At 40.2% G+C, this 20,123-nt stretch overlaps 2 protein-coding genes across 4 annotated transcripts; one reads left to right on the top strand and one right to left on the bottom strand.

Annotated features, from left to right (window-relative positions):
- The first annotated feature begins 18 nt into the window (after positions 1–18).
- Positions 19–17,741, top strand: LOC134186612 (UBX domain-containing protein 11-like). 3 transcript variants are annotated; one of them, XM_062654609.1, is made up of 10 exons: positions 30–244; positions 9,204–9,265; positions 9,967–10,035; positions 10,088–10,177; positions 13,830–13,907; positions 14,011–14,182; positions 16,730–16,833; positions 16,899–17,021; positions 17,083–17,150; positions 17,516–17,741. In XM_062654609.1, the coding sequence occupies exons 2-10, from the start codon at positions 9,224–9,226 to the stop codon at positions 17,640–17,642; spliced, it is 873 nt and encodes a 290-aa protein (XP_062510593.1). In that variant the 5' UTR covers positions 30–244; positions 9,204–9,223; the 3' UTR covers positions 17,643–17,741. The 3 variants fall into 3 exon arrangements, with proteins under 3 accessions (XP_062510595.1, XP_062510593.1, XP_062510594.1); XM_062654610.1 differs by lacking the exon at positions 30–244 and adding an exon at positions 7,438–7,456; XM_062654611.1 differs by lacking the exon at positions 17,083–17,150 and having other exon boundaries at positions 19–244; positions 17,516–17,712.
- LOC134186611 (coiled-coil domain-containing protein 89-like) lies at positions 17,661–19,029 on the bottom strand. Its single transcript, XM_062654608.1, has one exon. The coding sequence runs from the start codon at positions 18,759–18,761 to the stop codon at positions 17,736–17,738; it is 1,026 nt and encodes a 341-aa protein (XP_062510592.1). The 5' UTR covers positions 18,762–19,029; the 3' UTR covers positions 17,661–17,735.
- Positions 19,030–20,123: the final 1,094 nt, after the last annotated feature.

Below are 20,123 nucleotides of genomic sequence, written 5' to 3' on the forward strand. Positions count from 1 at the left end.
ACAGCTGCTGCTAACCTATATGGTGGGATATCCTGTGGTCTGGTTTTCTTGCAAATGAGTGGTGTCGTGTCATCAGATAATACAAGAGATGTGAGGTGACTGTCATCAGTTTCAGGAGCTATTTGAGAGGTGCAACCTAGTGCATAGTATATTTGCATATATGCATGCAAGCGGAGACAAGTGCAAGAAGTGTTATTTATCTTGGGAGTCATGGAATGAATTCATCCAGGAATTGAAGTTGAAAGTTGGTTTACAATATTGATGTTGACGTCAATGTCAACTATTTGCCATGACTCTAACGCAGCTTCAATCATGTTAATATTGAGAACATGCTTGATGCTGGATTTTAATCAAATTCTATTCTTGTGCAATTATTGCATACTACACATCAATCACAAGCATTGGACAGTGTGTGTGGGTGCGTGGGTGCGTGCGTGCGTGTGTGCATGCGTGCGTGCATTGGTGGGTGCGTGCATGTGTGTGTGTGTGTGTGTGTGTGTGTGTGTGTGTGTGTGTGTGTGTGTGTGTGTGTTTTGTGTGTGTGTTTTGTGTGTGTGTGTGGTCTTATTCAGCAAATTAGAAACACATGTTGGATTCTCAATGGGTTCAATTAAGTTTTAAAATGATTGTTTTGGACATTTTAAAGTAGTGAAAACGATTTGTATGGATTGTTAAATTAATATTCTTGTAGAAGCTGGTGTTAGCTGTTGTTGTTCGAGAAGATTCTTCCTACCCATAGTTGCAGTATTGAGTTATGTGCTGGTTTTAGCATATCTGACACAACAGGAGTACAGGAATTACTACGTTATTGGTTTTGTTGATGACATCAGATCACTTGTCACATAAATGTGTCAAGGAGCCATGCTAAGGCAACATTGACCTTAACACCAATTTCAGGATATTACTGGTATATTGATGTCAATCTTGACGTCAGCATTGGTAGTGTGAACCAACCTTAATTGAACCATCTTGCAAAATGAGTGCATAATATTGCAGACTTTTGGTTTGTTGCAGATGGGCTGGTTCATATTCAAGCATTTGGTGTTGGCTGAATTTATTGATTACATTGCATCAACTCAGTTGGCAATGTTTATCAGTGCCTGAGGTTGCTCGTGGTTGGGTGGGTATGGAAAGCAATGGTGCCTTTCTTAGAGCAAACAGTTAACACCTAGATTATTGGGACTGTGTGGTCACATGGATGGTTTTATGGTTTCCTGCATGAAGGGAAAGTTGTCAGACATGTTAAATTGATTACAGGTATAACGTTTGGGGAATTGCATAACTGAGAGGCATGGGCTGTAAGGCGTCGCTTGTGAAACTCTCTCTCTCTCTCTCTCTCTCTCTCTTGCGCGCGCGCGCGCACGCGTTTGTGTGTGTGTGTGTGTGTTTGTGTTTATGTACTTGCATATCTCCTTATCGGTGAGTTGAAGCACCACCGAATTTTGCTTGCGCACGCCGAATCCATACAGGTCTAAAGTGAAGCTGTCGTTGTTTTCTGGACTTCTCCTGCAACAACGGGATTTTCTGCCGATGGAACCCACATCTGCTCGCGCGCAGATATCTCTGTAATGGCATATCGGATTTCCACATAATTTAAATTGCCCGTTCTGGAGTGTGTCGATTATTGCAGGCAGTGTTCATGAAAGCAAGATATTTTTTGTGCACATTCGGGTCTTGAAAAACGACTACCCTTTGTTTGCCCGTGTAAAAGCTTTGAAGACCTGCCCTGTTCAATATGCCTGTTTCCCGTAATGGCAGCAACGTCTTTGAAGTGACAACACGACCTCGAACTAGTCCTTTGTTGATGTAGGTCCTGCATACATGCAATTAATTTCGTTTTGACCTCTGTCCTCTTATGTCAAATTCTGACGACGTCACGATAGACTCGTTAGAAATCTTGAAAACTGCACCAAAAACGGAATAAGGTTTCTTAATGTGTTACAAACTGTACAATGCATAGAACCATGTACAGGCGAGTTTCTTTTGGCGTTTAGAGCAAAGTGAATCATTGCGAATGTTTGCTAGACTCCGTGATCTGTGACGTCAAGGCCAATCAAAACCGCCTGCACTCTTGTACGAAATTCTCTGCAATGGCCCATCAGATCTGCACCAAATTTAAACTGACTGTTACTGACATTGGACAGTATGTGTCATTTAGTGCTGGGATGTCGAAAAGGCAAGATATTTTTGCATATGTCTGGGTCTTGGAAGTTTAGTTGTCTTCAATTAGATATAACTAGCAATCAATAATGCAATCAGCCCTGGCAAAGAACGGGATCTGCAATGGGATATATTCTACTTTAAGATAATCGTTCTCAGAATGGGATATCACTGAACGGGTTAAATATCTCTGTACAGAATTCTATAGGAGAACTCATCAGAGATACACTTTAGAATATATTAGAACGGGGTGATATACTTCATGAATGCATACAATAAATTAGTTAATTAATGACAGCTAGTAATAATAGAAATTTACTAACCATTAGTGATATTCATATCTATAATCTGCCCGTGCGGAAAACGGGATGGTGAGCTAGTTTTATTATAAATATGCTCAGTGACTTTGCAGGACTGACTATAATTTGTCTACTACCTGTCATCATAATTATAACTGTGACATACTAAGGACGCGTCTCCATTACGTCCTAAGCATGTTTTTTATCCCAAACATTTTTATGATTGAACACATCTCCACTAGCATTAAACTCGTTTAAATGTAAACCTAAACAGCTTTTGCTAAACCCAGTTCATAGGTAGTTTAGCTCAGTTGTTTAGGTTTAACGGTCACATGATGGTTGCATGAAGGTGGATCCTAACTTCGTAGTGCCTTTGCAGTGCTTTTTTGGAGGATACTTGAAATAGACAAAATCAGAAACTGCGTAAGATGTTGCAGAGTCCGAAGAGGGAGAGAGTTTTTTCCAAATCATCATCTGATGCTTTTACTCATGCATCCTTTGACATAGTGGTGAAAAGAATTTCGGCGCTGCAATGAAGTCTTGGATACTGATGTTGAGATTGTGGATATCCCTAACTAAACATGTTTAGATTCTAAACACGTTTCATGTTAAACTAGTTAATTTAAAGAGTGCAGCCAATGGAGACACAGCCTAAGTCCAACTCTGAAAGTTTAGTACTGTTCTACTGTATTATTCAAATTATGGCACTGCCATTACCCTTCTCTTTTTGGGAGAGGTAAAGGTACTCTATAAGTTCGTGATTGCTTTGTTCATTGAATTTGTTATTGGGTGCAACTGAGAAAGGAAATGGTAATGCAGCTATGTTGCAAATGTTCAGTTACAGATTACAAGTGTGGTGTTTGGCAGCAACAATCAAATGTCAAGTGCTTTGTTCCTTTGTATCATTTTTCACAAAAACATTTAATGTTATTAAGCTTTATATCTTATTTTTGACCAAATCTGGGATTTACTGCTGTCTAATGTTGACTGTGTCATGTAGAACCTTCGTAACAAAAACTTATATTTGACGTTAATTTACATGTTTATTTATTTAATGTTAAGCCTTTATCTTGTTTTTTGACCAAATCGTGGATGTATTGCTGTTCTATATTGACTGTCTAAGTGGCGAAGTTGTATCACTTGCTCTATCGTCATAGATAGTACAGGCACTTTATGGTTTGACCTTAAACTACTTTCAGCATAAACTCTCTCAACTGTTTCCTACACAGAAAAGTGTGCTCTATAACATTCTAAAAATCTTAGTAAATTCTTTGAGGGGAAGTGAGCGTATCATCTCTGGTAGCATTCAAATCACGCGACCTCCAAACTATCTCTTTGTCTAACTCACAGTTCTTCTGAAACACGTATATCGCATTGGGTACTGTAGAAACACTATAGTGAAGAACAAATACTTCATTCGAGACTTGTTCAAGGCTTCTCCGTCGGCGATTAGGCTAGAATGTGATTGAAAACGTCGTCGTTTCCAGACTATCGCCGTGTTCTCATGTAGTAACCGCTCTGGCAAGGTTACGATTATCTCTCTGAAACAGTCTACCCTTTTGGCTTCTCCATTACTCACTTTTTCAGACCATGTCCGAAATTACGGCTAGTAGCTGGCGTCAAGGTCCCGTATACCCGTGAATTTTAGATTTGTCAATGTGGCATTGGACGCGTTAGTGGTGTCTGAAGACTGTATCATATTGTATCTTATTGTTGATGCAGTTCTCAGTGCCTTGGTGCTGGCCTAAACATCTAATGTGCCTTTACCCGGAAGTTCAGATGATCAGGAATGTGGAAACAGAAGAGTTGTTAGAAGCTACAACTTCATCACACGAGAAGTCTGCTAGACATCCAGACCTGGATGAAGCTGCTGTTCTCTATGAGAAGGTGATGCAAGGTTCAATGTCTGCAGATCAAGTTTGCCAGTCTGGTGTGATAACCAGAATCGGTGATGCTCTTCAGAGAGAAACCAAATTCCTGAAGCCATCTAAGACTGCTACACTTTGGTTGCAGTACATGCATATGGTTGATATACTTTGCAAGTATGTCTGGGCAGAGTGTATACTGGCAACAGGGAATTGTATCTCCAAACTGCTTCAGAAATGCTCCCTTACTTGGCCACATGTGGACACAACCACTACACAAAATCTGCATGGATATATCTGCAGCGAATGTCTAATCTCCACAATGAGCATCCAGATGTGTATCAACATTTTTGAGAAGATCTCCATATGGTGAGACGAAGTGATCGTTATTGGGCTGGCTTGTCCTTGGATCTCATCATCGAACAGGTGCTCATGAGAAGCCTGAAGACCAGCGGGGGTCTCACAAGGAAACGAGGGATGACTGATCAGCAACACCTGACATGGTTGTTGTCCAAGCCAGCTTGTGCTGATGTGAACTGTGCCATGCAAAGGCTGACTGGGGTTAGCTACAACACAGGAGAGCAAAACAAAGATATAACCAAGGCTAGACAAGCTCGTGACTGGAAAGATACACCCACAAAATTCTCAAGTATCTTCGAGATATGAACCCCTTCACTTCCGACACCAGTCTACGAAGCATCTCTACAGGAGTACATGCACACAGAACCGTCAATGTTGACCAGGCAAAAGATGTTGGAAATGCAATTCTGGTTAGCATGAAGGGAAAGACTGCTGCAGAGTATAATTTCAAGAAGAAAGACCAAGTCATCACTCTAGACACAAAGAATGCAGTCAAGGTTGATGGCATTGCAGTGTAGATTGACCCACAACTTTTCCAGAAACTCACGATAATTGCTGCAAAGGCAACTGACAAGTTTGAAGATGTCTTCAGGTATATGAGCTATGCAGTTATCCACCAGTCCTCTTTGACTTATCACTACTGCTTCGGGAGCCACAGAAGCCAGTACTGGCAAATGCCATCTGGAGCCTATTGGCTTCAGACGTTTCTGAGATAACTGGAGAGGTCCAGTATGTACTGGATGGCGGTGCACTCATTCAGCGCATCCCATGGATGCGAGGGGCAACATACCAAGAGATATGCTCAGTGTATGCAAGGTATGTCTAAAAAAAGTATGGGGAAGCAGTTGTCGTGTTTGATGGCTACAGTGGCAAATCCACAGAGACACAACACATGAAAGACGAACAAAGGGCATGCTGGAGTAACTGTAGCATTTACCAGCAATATGCAGCTTACAATGTCGAAGGCTAAGTTTTGGCCAACAAGTCCAACAAGCAGCAGTTCATCAAAATGCTTGGAGATCAACTAGAGATGAACAACTGCAAAGTGCATCATGCTCCAGGGGATGCTGATTTGCTAATTGTACAAAAATCAGTGGAGTCTGCCACAATGTCGACCACTATCCTGGTTGGTGATGACACAGACCTTCTTATCTTGTTGTGCTATCACTCAAGCTTGGACTCTCACAGTGTTTTTCCAACCAGAGCCAAAGGAGAGCACAAAGAATCCGTGCGTGTGGAACAGCTAGGTCCTGAAATATGCACTCACATGCTCTTCTGCATGCCGTCCTTGGATGTAATACAACCTCCCACCTGTGTGGTATTGGAAAAGGAACTTCCCTTAAGAAGTTCAAATCAAGTATACACTTTCGAGAGCAAGCTAAAGTGTTCGATGCACAGTCAGCTTCCCCCGAAGATGTTATTGTTGCAGGATTGCAAGCATTGGTTTGTTTGTACAATGGGAAACCTGCAGAATGACTTGATTCGCTGCGTTATACGCGTTCCTGCGAGAAGGTGGCTACCAAAACATCTCATATATTCAACCACAGACTCTGCCACCCACTTCAGCTGCAGCAAAGTACCACAGTCTCCGTGTATACTTTCAGATACAACAATGGAAAGGTTCTGGGGTTGAACTTACGGCAGTAGAATGAGGGTGGAGAGAGTGAAGAAGGACTTAAGCCAGTTCAGACTGACTTGCTTCCAGCTCCTGATGAGCTCCTACGTATGATAAGGTGTAATTGTCAGACTGATTGCAGTACATTGAGGTGTACATGCAAGAAGCACAATGTGAAATGCCCCCCTGCCTGTGGCAACTGCAGAAGATCTGGCTGTATAAACTCAGACCGGCTGACATATGAAGGTGGTGATGTTGATGAGGAGGAGGATGATGATGAGGATGAGGATGAGGATGAGGATGAGGATGATGATGATGACTAAAACAATAACATTGATTGAATAAATAATAATTATTCACTATAGTAACTATTACATCTCATAAATCCGTTATTTACTTATTATACTTTATAGCCTTTACAGGTAAGTAGTTGAAAAAAATACAGAAAGTTCAAACACATTTACAATTTCACAAAAACATTGGTATATATACGATAAAAGATGGTGTAGAATCGGCAACAAGTATGTTAGCGTATGACCACTTTTTGACACTTTCCCCTGCAGATATTCCTTAGAGGGTAACAGACATGAAAAAATCAAAAATTATTTTATTGCATTTTTCGTTTGTTCTTAATGTTCTTATGCCCCCAAAATTAAAAGTTTAATTTTTGAAGCTACATTTGTGAAGATATCGAGGCGTAAGCGTACCCGCCGTGACGTCACAAGAGGAACGGAAGTGGCTAGAGCGCATGCTGGCAATAGAAAATGTCTGACGAGATAGTACACCTCTGGTTGCCTGCTGGCTGCAGTAATGTGCTCAGAAAGAAAGCATGGCTTTGATTTACTTCTCCAGTAATACCAAGATGTCAAAGAAATGAGCAGCGCGAGGAAACAAGCAAGAAATCGGTGGGATGGACCAACCGCTCGTTCAGACCCGTCTAGTGCGTATTCTCAGCCGGAATGTTTCGAAACGGAGGATAACGTTAGTGAGTCACTTACTGTGAGGCTTTGGGCTATTACCCAAGGTAAAAGGTGACTGAAGCCTGAAGCATCAAGCTGCGCTGGTGATTTGTGTACTAGGAAGCCATTGAGAGGATTGCAACGTGACGATGTGAGAAAGTCAACAAATACAGAAGGGGAGAAAAGGCTGAAAGAAATGTAAGAAATGAAGGGTAAGTCATGTAGAAATCATCAACTCACAAGACTCCGTGTTCTGGATCTGGGTTGGAGAGAACATGAGTTGTACTGTCATCCATACTCACTAATTAATTGAATCTTGAATTGATATCAGAAATCCAGATCTAACTGGCTTCTTCTCACCTTTTTCATTTTAAACAAACGAATATTTGAGAATTAGTCAATTGCCCATGGTCAGAGCAAACAAGATTATGAAATCTCTCTTAATTAATTAAACCGACTCTAATTTATGAGGATGTTGGAAACTGCTGTAAAAGGATGGGTGGGAGGATTGTTGATAATTGATTACAATCTTCAGAAGTTTCAATCAACTCTCACAACCTACAAACAAGAATAACACCATTCACTGGTAGTTCCAGTGACAATTATGTTTCACACGACAAAACCTAACCATATAATTATTGATGGCTTTCTTTTACTTGAGATACTCGATAATGCCTCATAGTGTCTTCTGACGTTTAAATTGTGACCTCATGGAATTTCCATTTTATACAAAGCAGCCAACAACAATCTGTAAAAGCAACATTACTTTTATAAATAACTTGAAATTGTATTGCATGTGTGCTAGCATTTTTAAATAACAAAGCTACTGTGTGAAGTACAACAGAAACTAAAAAGAGCCATTTTGCCAAGACATTGTAAGTACATAGACAGTAATTCTAAGCAACCAGAAACACACCACCACTACCAACAACAATAACAACAACAACAATTGGCATTGCAACCAACAGTAAGGAATGAAAAAAGTGCACTCATATACCTGCGAATGCTATGTACTGGAGTCCAGGACTAACACTAGGCCACTGATCAGCTTCTTCAGGATTGTCGACGTAATCCACACCAACATCAAGAGAAGCTCATCTCTTCGGTTCAAACTTACTTTCACGCTCTAGCAGTAGGTAGAAATTAGTCACAAGCAACTCTGTCGATCGTAGAATTTTACAGGACTTACCCTTCATTTCTTATTCGTTTTTTCAGCTTTTTCTCCTCTTCTATATTTGTTGACTTTCTCACATTATCATGTTGCAAGGCTTCATCTAGCATAAATCGCCAGCGCAGCTTGCTGCTTCAGGCTTCAGTTTCTTTTTACCTTGGGGTAAACCCCAAAACCTCCTACTAACGTAATCCTCCGTTTCGAAACATTCTGGCTGAGAATACGCACTAAACGGGTCTGAACGTGTGGTTGGCCCATCCCATCGATTTCTCGCTTGTTTCACTAGCGTTGCCCATTACTTTCATGTCTTGGCATTGTTGGAGAAGCGAATCAGAGCCACACTTCCTTTCTGCACGCATTGCTGCAGCCAGCAGACAACCAGACGTTCACTTTCTCGTAGGACTTTACTATTGCCCGCATGCTCTCTAACCACTTTCATTTCTCTTGTGATGTCACGGCAGGTGTACGCCTACTAAACATCCGGAGGCAACTTTGCACCTCAATATCTTCATGAATATAGCTTCAAAAATTAAGTTTTAATTTTTTGGGCATACAAACGTTAAGAACTAACGAAAAATGCAATAAAATAATTTTTGATTTTTTCATGTCAGTTACCCTTTAAGACTTTTAGTATGTTATAGAGGACACTTTTCTGTATAAGAAACACTTAAAAAAGTTTGTGTTGCAATTAGTTTAAGGTTGACTCAAAATTTGTCACAAAATGCCTGTACTAAGAGTATTGCTAATATGTTTGTTTATGTGTATTTCCTTTAGACACGTCTGTTTGCCATGATATGTTTACTGTTCATTTCAATAAAATTGTGACAAATCTGAAGGTGAGAGTTTTGTATCTTACTAGCTGCCCTGATTCTATTAGTAGTCCTACTCTTTCTTTGGTAATAAAACATTTTTTTAAAACAGAGACAATTTTGGGCATGTCACCATGGAGAGATGATGATGATGAATGGATAGTGTACTTTTTTGTTTACAAGTATTTGTCAGCCTTGTCATGGCCCTACTTTTCAATGGCTGTAAAGCAAAGTGTCACGATGATGAGGATAGCTCAAATTTGGAAACGTTTACTGAACTTGATTCAGATGTAGAGGAAGACTATAGACATGCCGTGTGCGTGATAGACTTGGAGTGCATAATATGATGGGAGGATTTTGTAATCGACGCTTCATCAGCTGCTGGTTTAGTAGATCTTGATTTCTAAGAGGCAAGGAATAAAAGGGAACGCTATATGTGCAATCTCTATTCTAACAAGTGCAATCTCTGTTCTTGTTGTTAGAACCAATGAAACTATGTATGGCAGCATCCATGAGAAAGTAAGCTATTCGTTTGTTGCCATCACTCTAAGGTGACTGGTCTCCGAGTTGGAAGCTCTCAATTTCTTTATTTGAAAGAGGTTTATTAGCAAAGAAAGATACTAATAGAATCAAAGCAGTTAGCAGTATATCACTAGAAAGAATGTCATGTACTTGCATTTTCGTGCGAGTTCTTTCTTTAGAATAATGCTTGCATGATGTTTTTGCAGGAATTAAATGTATTGGCAGGTGAAGATGAAGCAAGAATTTCTCACACTGTCACTGGCGCTAAACTAAAGGTAATTTGCTGTCTCTTGGTGACAAATATCATTAGTTGAAAGTGTGGTTCAGTTTCTAGACCCCATTCCTTTGACAGTATACCAGAATGGGTTCCTACTGTTCTCTGGTCCTTTTCGACCTTACAGTGATCCATTGTCTCAGGTTTGTTCTTTGTGTAGTGGCTTATGCATGTCTTTATTTTGATGACTTTTTCTGCATGGGTGCATGCTTGCATGCTTGACTTCCTGGCCATCTGTGTGTATGCCTGCAATGTCTGTCCGTCTGTCTGTCTGTCTGTTTGTCTGTCTGTGTCTGTCTCAGTGCAGGTTATAACAGTCAGACATTTGAAATTTGCTGATCAAAACCAGTCATCCGACAATATGATAAGTGGTGATACTCATATGCCCGGCCACCTGAGTTTCTTCATAGTCGTCCTAGTCCTTATCGTTGCTACAGCAGGCAATCGCTCTACTCTTTTGAAACTGCACACCAACAGCATAGACAGCGTCGTTAGAGGTGTAGCTGGTTGTGTCTCTTATGTATGCAGCGTGGCGACACCACTGGTGCAAGCCTAGTGACATTATTTATATATAATAAGTAGTCATGTGATGTATGGGTCACGAGCATAACACCTGCATACTTCATGCTCTGCATGATTGCCACGTGCTGATTGTCTCGAAACTGCAAAGCGCTAGCACAGTGGATGGATGTAGTCTATGATCTAAATTTAACAAGTCCTCTAAAACGTGATGATTGTTGCACCCCTTGTGCTACTTTAATTCTTTGCTTTTAAAACGTTAGTAGACTCATATTGAAGAGAAATATGAACGTTGGCCTTTAAAATTTTTGTCCCAAGTTAGAGATTTTGAAGAGTTTTCAATTGCGCACTTGAGATTTGTACTATGAGGCCGTGCGTGGTAGTAGCGATTCTTTTCACTGTTCATCGTGTGATAGACAGTTGTTCGTGTAACAAAATGTAATATCTATATGTAAGTTTCAAATTCTGCAAAGAACTACAGTGTAGCTAGACTAATGTTAATTGAAAAGCTAACATTACAGCCAACTAAAACACATATTACTAAATCTAATGAGGAAAAAATTGGGTGCTGAGAAAGTCAGGCCTCTCAGACCCACCACACAACATGTTAAGTTTCTTTGATACAACTTGAGCATTACACTTCTGTAATTGCATGGAAAATTTTCCTCCAAACTCTAAAAGTTCTGCAGCATTAGGTCTTCCTGCTTCATGTGATGAAAAGGCTGCCAGTTTCCGCAAAGATTTTCTTGTTTCTTCTCGCCATGATCCAAAATTTTCCGTTACCAGTTGGACGACGTTGACTACTGAGCCTCCAGGCAGCTTTTGTCAGCTCCTAACGTTTTAGTTTTACTCTGTCTGCTATTTACGACATGTAAATTAAAGGATAGCTGCAAAGCAAAATCAAAATACTTTTTTGTTTGAAATTGATAGTTCTAGTTGCATACATGACGTTTTTGCTGAGATATAGCAGGTCAAAGTTGCTTCTGGTTCTTCAAGTTCTGGTAATGCGTTATAATGGGCGTGGTGTAGTGTGACGTCACAGAGGGGAGACTCCACGCTATCATGTATTGTAAACAAAGGAAGCTGTGGTGAAAGAATGGTTTGGTGTTGCGTGGCTGCAGGATGCACCAATTCATGCAAGTCATAGGCAATCGTGTTTCGATTTCCGAAGATCCCCAAGCTAAGAAAAAAGTGGGAATTGCAAATACGGAGGACAATTGCGTCCTACTGAGTGGACAGGAGTCTGTAGTAGCCACTTTTAGCTTGACTACTTCGAGATACGTACAGCCAGGTCTATTCAAGAGCTTGGTCTGGGTTGTAGCAGAGCGAAATTGAGGCCACCATTTTCCAACTACCTGCCTCAACACTTCAAGGTTGCAGCACTCTGGAACCTTTGCAAAAGACAAGGAGAGCCGTATTTGAGAAGCGAGAGGGTAAGGAAGACTCTCGTGCAGGACTAAAAGTACTGCAAATGGCTAGGAGAGGTCAGACTCTTGATGACTATAGATATAGACTCGCCTCTTGATCATCATGTGTAGTGAATGCAGTCGTATGCATTACAGTTTACTGTACAGTGAAGTCAAACCTTGTGTCAACGTGACTTCAACGTACGAACTTCAACTCATTTTTGTTCTCTTTCTCACAGCAATAGAGTTTTGCATGAACTTACCAGTACACTGTGCCACTATTGTTGCTAGTATTCGACATTATTATCGCGTCATTATTTGAGACAACCTCAGATACGTTTTGACCGCACACACACTCCACACGAATACGTATCCATCATCTCACAACGACCGCAGCTGCACCTGTGATGGTTGTTTACTTACCCGGATGTGCATTGATTACGATTGCTACTCCTACTTGTATTTGCGATGATGACAGGCTATCGGGTAGCCTGTCCTCTTCCTCGTCCGCTTCCAAGGCAGCAGGTGAACTCAAAGCTTTAGAGACACTGTTGCTGAACTCGAACCTGTGTGGTCTAATCACTATATAATGGCTCCCAGCAGATCTTCTTCATCCTGTGATTCATGCGATGACGGAACGGTATCATCACGTAAAAACCTCCAGAGGGCTCTTTAGAAGACTCGCTGTTGCTGCCGTTGCTTCTACCCTAGCAGCGTTGCCTTGGATATGAAGATGTAGTCACTTTACAGTCCGCTGACTTTACAGATGCACACGCGTCTCACCTCTTTGACGTCACACAACCGGAAGCAACTTTGAGTTGCTATATCTCAGCGAAGACTTAACTTAAGAATCTAAAACTATTTTCCTGCTATGTATGCAACTAGAACTATCAATTTCCAACATAAATAATTTTTTGATTTTTGCGTTGCAGTTACCCTATAAGTAGAGTAAAGGTTCCTGTTCAAAAACTAGTTTATAAGTCAAAGACCAAGCTGGGTGTCTTCCTCAGGAACACTCTTGCATTGTTTTTCTGAAGCTGGATGGCCATTCGCTTTCTCCGGTAGTCTTTATATTTTGCTCTGTCTGGTTTTCCACATTCATCTCTGATCTTGTTGACAGTTGATCAAGATAGGATTCAGTCTGCTTTCCCTATTGTGCGAAGTGCTCCATCACTAATGGACTACTTGAACTGACATACCACCTGAGTGCAGTAAAACCTCGAATTAGTGAAGTTGTTTGGATTACCAAAATACAGAGCCGTATAAAGAGAAACAGATAGCCTTAGAGGTTCAGACCTTTCCATGGACACCCAGACCACTGGCGCATTCATGTATGTCTCTACATTTTTATGTTTGTGGTGAAAGACACAGCTGCAATGACTACATACTTCTAAATGTTGTAACAGTTAGGATTTAAATAGTCAGATACACGCATTTGCTGTGGAAACGACTGCTTTACTGCAGCAGCAAACCAGATCAGGCTGCCTAATAAGATCTGGGTATGCAAGGCAGGTTGCCAACGGTAATTCAGGTTAGTGAGAATTCAGATTAGCGAGTCTCTGATTAGCGAGGTTCTACTGTATGTCTCTTTGGCACAACGTGCCTTCTTTTTTCCTTGTGTCTACAGGCTGTAGCCCCATCAGTGGTGGCAGAAGTTAACCATCTGTCTGTCCGTCTGTTTGTCTGTGTGTCTGTCTGTTTGTTTTGTTGTTTGTTGTCTGTTGTAATGTTAATGTTTGTTGCTAATATGTTTTTATTAATACAAACAAATGACAGCTCAGTGCGTTTGTGTATTCTTTGTTGTATGTAAATATGGTTTGTATTTTTTTGCTGCCTTTCTAAAATGGATTTTTGTTTTACACTATTATAGCGTTTTATTCAAGACATTATGGATGGTTATTTTCCCTCTGAGTTGCAAGACAGATATCCAGATGGTGTACCAATCACGGTTTGGCAGTCAGTTGTGCAGCTATGAGAATGATTTGTTGCCTCGAAAGCTGCACAGGTAAAAGCTCTCATGCTCTTAATCATATCTGTTATGTATACACTAGCTGACTGACAAACGTGAGGTGATATTTCGGGATAGACGACATGAGACAGCTTTTCCTGGGTCAGGCGAAGTTCTAGGTGGAGAAGCAGGGCCATCACATCTAATCACAACTGGTCAATTAAGAACAGAAGGCAAGAAAACTAACGGGATAAAAGAGACAAATGAACCTCCAGGTGAACAGTTTTATTGAATAAAAGATTTTAAATGTTTGTGTTTTGAGAATTAATCAGTAACTTGTTGATATTTAACACGCAGCTAATTATTAAATTGTAATGTTGCTTCCTAAAGGAGCACTGTCCAGATGTTTCGTGCGCTGGTGCCTCAGATACCGGATTGAAAAAATGTAATGTATACACGAAATCAAAATCTCCTTAGCACAACAATAGGATGTAATACTCTACCACAAACTCTACATTCTTACCACACAGAATTTTTGGACTCGTAACATAACTCGAGTTTGGGTTGTTCACAACGGTGTTTGTTTGTGCACTTCAGATTGCATTCAGGACAGAAATGGTGGAAATATTGTATTCCGCAATGGTGCACAAGTGGAAGCAGAACTGCAAGGGCCGGGGCCGCTGGGCCATGACAGTATTTCTGTGCACAAGATGTACAGCTGAAAAGAATGCATTGACTGTAGTTTAATCTTCACACATCCATAGTGCGTAGGCAACAATTATGGCAGACGTAAACTACGTGATGACCACATCAAGCACTAGCTAGAGTACTGATACAATCTGCATATTTACACATTCAGATTCTGTATAGTGACAGCCTAACAGAACACACGGCACTCTATTTCTTGGCTCACAGCCTCCCATTCCCGTCTATCTCGCGCACTAGAAGGGCGTGTCTTCGATCATGCACGTAATCTGGACAGTGCTTCTTTAAATAGACAGTAGCTACAGATTATGGTGGGTTGTTGTTCTCAGTAAGGGAAGGTCAACCTAATTTTTTATACTCAGATGCCGTAGGATTTGAATGGTTTGTGGTATTTTTGGTTTTGAGATTTCAATTTAGAACTTGCAACATAATATTATACTGTTCTACTTAAGGCTGGCATTCATTCATTAGAAATTACAAAAATTAAAATTGCATAATAAATAGCTGCAGGTTGGAAATCGCAAAAATTTAACCTTGCAAAACATACTAATCGTATGGTATTTAGACATAAAAAGCAGACCTATTGACTGAAATGAAACAAAAAGAAATAATCATGTGACAGCTAGTCACTAAACTACATTAATTGTTCACACTTGCATAGCATTGATAGGTACTATGGATGTACCAAATCTTTTCACGGCAAGTATACTGTCATTGCAAAAAATTCATGAAATTTATTTTTATTCTGTCAAGCTTAGAATTGGACGAGCAAATCCGAGCATCAAGAAACTTAATTGGTCTGGCCTAAGGACTGCCAGTTTGCAATTACATTATGTTGTACACTCAAACATCCCTAATCCGGACAGTATGGGACCAGCCATTGTCTGGATTCTAGAAATGTTTGGAAGATAGAGATAGCTAACGCGCATTATATCTTTGGAATCCTAGACCACTTTAATGTAGGGTCTAGTGAACATCATACCAGTTCTGCATACAGTATGCGTTTACGCTACACACTTGTATTGCACTGTAATGTACATGTGTACTTTGTACTACAATTACATATGTGTTCTCCTACGCACTGGCATGTGATAGTCAAGACAGGCTTGAGAATTGAGTGTTTATACGGGAAGTTTCTTGCCCAAGTGCTTATCCTTGGAGCCCCAAACCTGATATGAACTAGCACAGATTCTAGTTGACAGTCACTCCAACCAAAACACAAGACCATAGTTGTTCGCAGCGCCAATTGTAATGTATTTCCGTTACAATCGCAACTAAAGGCTTGTAGCTAGCACACAACGCAACGTCTAGAACATTCTAGTGCGAACCCCAACACGACCATCCTGTATATATCCGGGATCCTTAGCTAACCACTACAGACATGTCTAATTAGCTAAACAGCTTGTGTTGTGTTGTTGACATATCTACAATAATCATTGTGTGTGCATCATTGCAACACTTAGATAATTGGCGGCGTCTGGTCTTGTAATGAGCACATGCGCAGTAGGCGTGGCGAGTTGTCGAGTCAGTTGGTCTCTAGTGCTTCCGTGCCTCAGGTAATTATGAAGTGTTTATCAAGGAGTCTGGACTGACTTTTGTAAGCAAGGATGTTATGGCTGTTTGGCATCTTATTTTTTTGTCAAATACTAGTGTAGATAATATGGAAGTTATTAATGGTGAACCCACTACAATTTTCTGAGTATAGTACAGTACACCTATTTTCATGGTTGGAAGTTGTGTGGAAGTGTATTGTTGGTGATCTGGTATCTAGTGCAGTCATTGCATAGAGCCAGAAATTCTTTTTTGATGACTGACTAAGTTTGTATTAATTAAAGACAATGTTTATACTAAACAAAATTGAATTTTTTTTAGTATCATAACTCTTCTATTGTTTTAGTGACCCCTGACTGAGATGCAGTTAATTAATTAACTAAGGCTTTTTGTCTGTAATGTGTGTTTGGTTATTTGTTGTCTGTTTGTATATAGTGCATCAATGACTTCATGATGAATAGATAGGTTAGTACTGAGTTGCCACTAAGACATCAGCCTCTGAAATTATTTTTAAACTTGACACTAAATTTCAAGTGATTGTTTGTCTATTCTGTATGCTTGAACAGGGGGAATAGTACCAGTAGACAACTTTCTGGATCGTCTTCCCAGATCAGTTGTGAAAAATGGTAAAGTAATTGACATTCGATCAGACATATCACAGCAGTTGAAGGTCTGTTTGTACAAACATTGTTGTCATTCATGATTGTGTACTACTCGTAGTCTTTGCTGATCTAGCATCGACCTGGTAGTGGAGTAGTATCTGTGGTTGATACTCCTGCTGTTCAAGCTATCAGAGACGGTCGCTTGTCAGACAAAGACATTACAACATTGAGAGTGAAGTCAGAAGGAGGAGATAAGGTGAGTTATTTGTCATTGTGTCATCACACCAAAGTGCTGTTGTGATTCTATTCGTATATAGACATACATTGTGAAATTGAAATTTAGTGACACGATTCAAACTCTTCGTCAATACATAGACTCACAAAGGTGTGTAGTACTGATTTATGAGTACTGTTCATGGTCATATAATTATGAAGCCTGCTTTTTATACTCGTGTATATGAGTGTATCAATAGACAGTTGGGTTAGTTTGATAACAGCAAGACTTGAATGAATGCATAGATGTATGGGTTTGGTTTATTGATGCTGTGACAGTTGTGGGAGCAACAAAAATACTATGCTTGTAGGTCAGTATGTGTACACTACACATAGTCAAAAATCTATGTGTAGTATTGTCATAAATTGTCACCGCTAGAGTCAACAAGGCGTTCCAGCAAGTAGATAATGTAGCATGTGCTGCATTGACTGTAAGTAAAGTTTTAAGACTAGTAGTAACCATTCTTTCTTCTTTAGGTCTGGAAATGTAAAACCATACTGCATCAGGACTTCGTTTCCCAACAAGGTGTATAACAAAGAAGAAGACACACTAGAACAGTGTGGACTCACACCCAATGCCACACTCCATTTATCCCTCCTATAAACATGTATGCTATCTACATATTGTATGTAATATATAGCACTTGTATATTTGAAAATATATGATCATAGACTATGGCCTCATGAAGGTTATATTTCATAAGGTAAACTTTCTCAACTTCGCATTTAGTTGTTTCTCATTTGCCAGCAACATAGAGGTGTGTTTCTTGTATGCCTCGTATGCACGTTTTGTTTCTTCAAGTTTCTCCTCCAATTCTGTCACATTTTGTGTCAATAATACGATTCTGGCATCTTTTGAAACTTCGTTCATTTCTGTCTGAAATCGTTCTTTAGAAGATTCAAGTTCTTTTCTTAGATTTAGTATTTCATCCTCAAGTTTTCTTACTCTCTGTTGGTATTCCTCAATTGCTTTTCCCCTTTCCATTGATAAGACAGTCATCTGATCTCTGTCGCGTTCAAGTTGTTTGATGACAGCATCTTTCATTTCCAGTTGCTCTTGAAATTTCTTGCTACTTTCATGAACTACTCTAGTTTTATCTATCAACGACTTGTTTGTTTCTGACAACTCCAGGTCTAAGTCTTTGATTGTCTTCTCTAATTGTTTCACTCTTGTCTCTGTTTTTTGCTCAACTTCGCCTTGTTTCTTTTCCATATGATGGCATCTTTCCGTCTCTTCCCTCAATCGGGTTTGCAGCTCACTCAGTTGACTCTCCTTTTCCTGAACAATCTCATTGAATAGTGACTCGTTCTCTCGCTTTAGTCGTTCGTTGTTTCCCCTCAAAGTGTCATTTTCTGATTTATATTCGTCCTTAATAGAAATCAACTGAACGTGATTCTCATTCAAGTTCTTGAATCGCTGCTCAATGATTTCTCGTTGTTTTCTCTCCTTGCTTACTTCGAGCTCCAACGCCTCCTTGGCATCGCTCAATTCCGCTACGAGATCCAAGACACTTTCATAGCGCTCATAGCTCTGATCAGACCGTTGTCTGAGAATGGCAATGAGCTCTGACTGTTGGTCAATGCGAGATCGCAGCATATCCGCCTCTTGACGATCATCATGAGCTAGAGATCGCAACACTTCAAACTTTTCTCTCAAAAATTCATCGTCTTCCTGGCGACTAGAGGAGACGAGTTGTCGCAAGTTGCGTGGACACCGAGACATCTCACGTGATTTTGCCAGTCTCAAATGCCCGGATGTACATTATACAAAAAGCAGTGAGTTTTTATGTGTGAATCATCAATGTTTGTGGGCATGTACCTCTTTATTTGCTTAGATACCTTGCCATCATTGTCCTTTTGAAAGTTCTAGAGTTACTTTTTAGCTAGATAGATTTAACTAATTAAGTTATTACACAGTGACAGCTGTTACGTAGATTGATGTTGTCAGTGGCTTCGTCAATTGAAAAATATACCTCTGGGAGCCTCTGATAGTGACGCAATTGTAGACAGATTCTAGAATTTTTCGATCATGTAGAGGATCGTACTTACATAGGCCTCGGTACATACTCCAGACTGTTTTCTGCGCGTGATGAGAAGGGAGAGTGGGAGAGAAGCTGCTTGCACTTGATGGGGAGGGGGAAGTAGGAGGAGATCTTCTAGTAGAGGCCAACCTCAAGTTGTCTCTAGATAGTTATGTGCCTCTTATCAAGTCGAAAATGACTCAAGCCCACGCATGCAACTATTAAAATTGCGCTGCCTAATTATATTTATTGCATATATATATATATATATATATATATATATATATATATATATATATATATATATATATATAGAGGCTACCGCTCCCATAGTTCTTGGTGTACTTTTGGAGATGTCTTACTACTGTTTGGCTTGTTTTTCGAGATTGGCAGCAAAAACATTTTGGTCTCTGCATCTTTTGACTGCATGAACTGATCAAATTGTTAAGCTCATCTGGAAGCTCTAGACGCGACGAAGCATCCGCATTTCATGATTTACTGACTTGATTATTGATTGTACTACATACTGCGACAGTTGGAAAGCTCAACGAGACATCAACTACTGGTTTTATGGTGTCGACAGCTTCGCTGCATTAAATAGGCTCAGAGTTATCGCTACATGCCATGGCGTAGGCCACACCCTATGAACCTCCTTGGCTTGTGAGTCGTTCATCTTTTTCTGTTCGCTAGAGTACCTTGAACTCGAAACTAAGTTAGTAATCAGAATTGGACCACGTTGTGGATAGAACGTCCTGTTTGAGCACGATCGAGCTAATGACTAGACTTTCCCCTGTAGTAATTAATATCTCTAATGCCCTCTTACATACAGAAACGTGCTTGAATGGCGTCGGACCAGCACTATATTTTCTAGACTTATCCATGCAAAGTATAGTTCATGCAGGTACATTCAGACACATTCGCAGTTTCGAAAAGTACGTGCACGCAAGAAACATGTAGACGCGACTATAGATCTATAGACTGCGAATTAGCAAGCACCTGTTTGTCTAGCAAAAACTTCGTAGACGTGCTGCATTCCATATAGCTTCATTTGCATAAAAAACTAT

The sequence above is a fragment of the Corticium candelabrum genome, chromosome 11, assembly GCF_963422355.1.
Source record: "Corticium candelabrum chromosome 11, ooCorCand1.1, whole genome shotgun sequence".
In the NCBI taxonomy this organism is placed as follows: Eukaryota; Metazoa; Porifera; class Homoscleromorpha; order Homosclerophorida; family Plakinidae; genus Corticium; species Corticium candelabrum.

Coding starts and splice junctions, on each gene's coding strand:
- LOC134186612 (XM_062654609.1), top strand. CDS start 9,224: ATGTTTACTGTTCATTTCAATAAAATTGTGACAAATCTGAAG. Junction 10,036..10,087: donor TCACTGGCGCTAAACTAAAG/GTAATTTGCTGT, acceptor AGTGTGGTTCAG/TTTCTAGACCCCATTCCTTT. Junction 17,151..17,515: donor CAATACATAGACTCACAAAG/GTGTGTAGTACT, acceptor TTTCTTCTTTAG/GTCTGGAAATGTAAAACCAT.
- LOC134186611 (XM_062654608.1), bottom strand. CDS start 18,761: ATGTCTCGGTGTCCACGCAACTTGCGACAACTCGTCTCCTCTAGTCGC.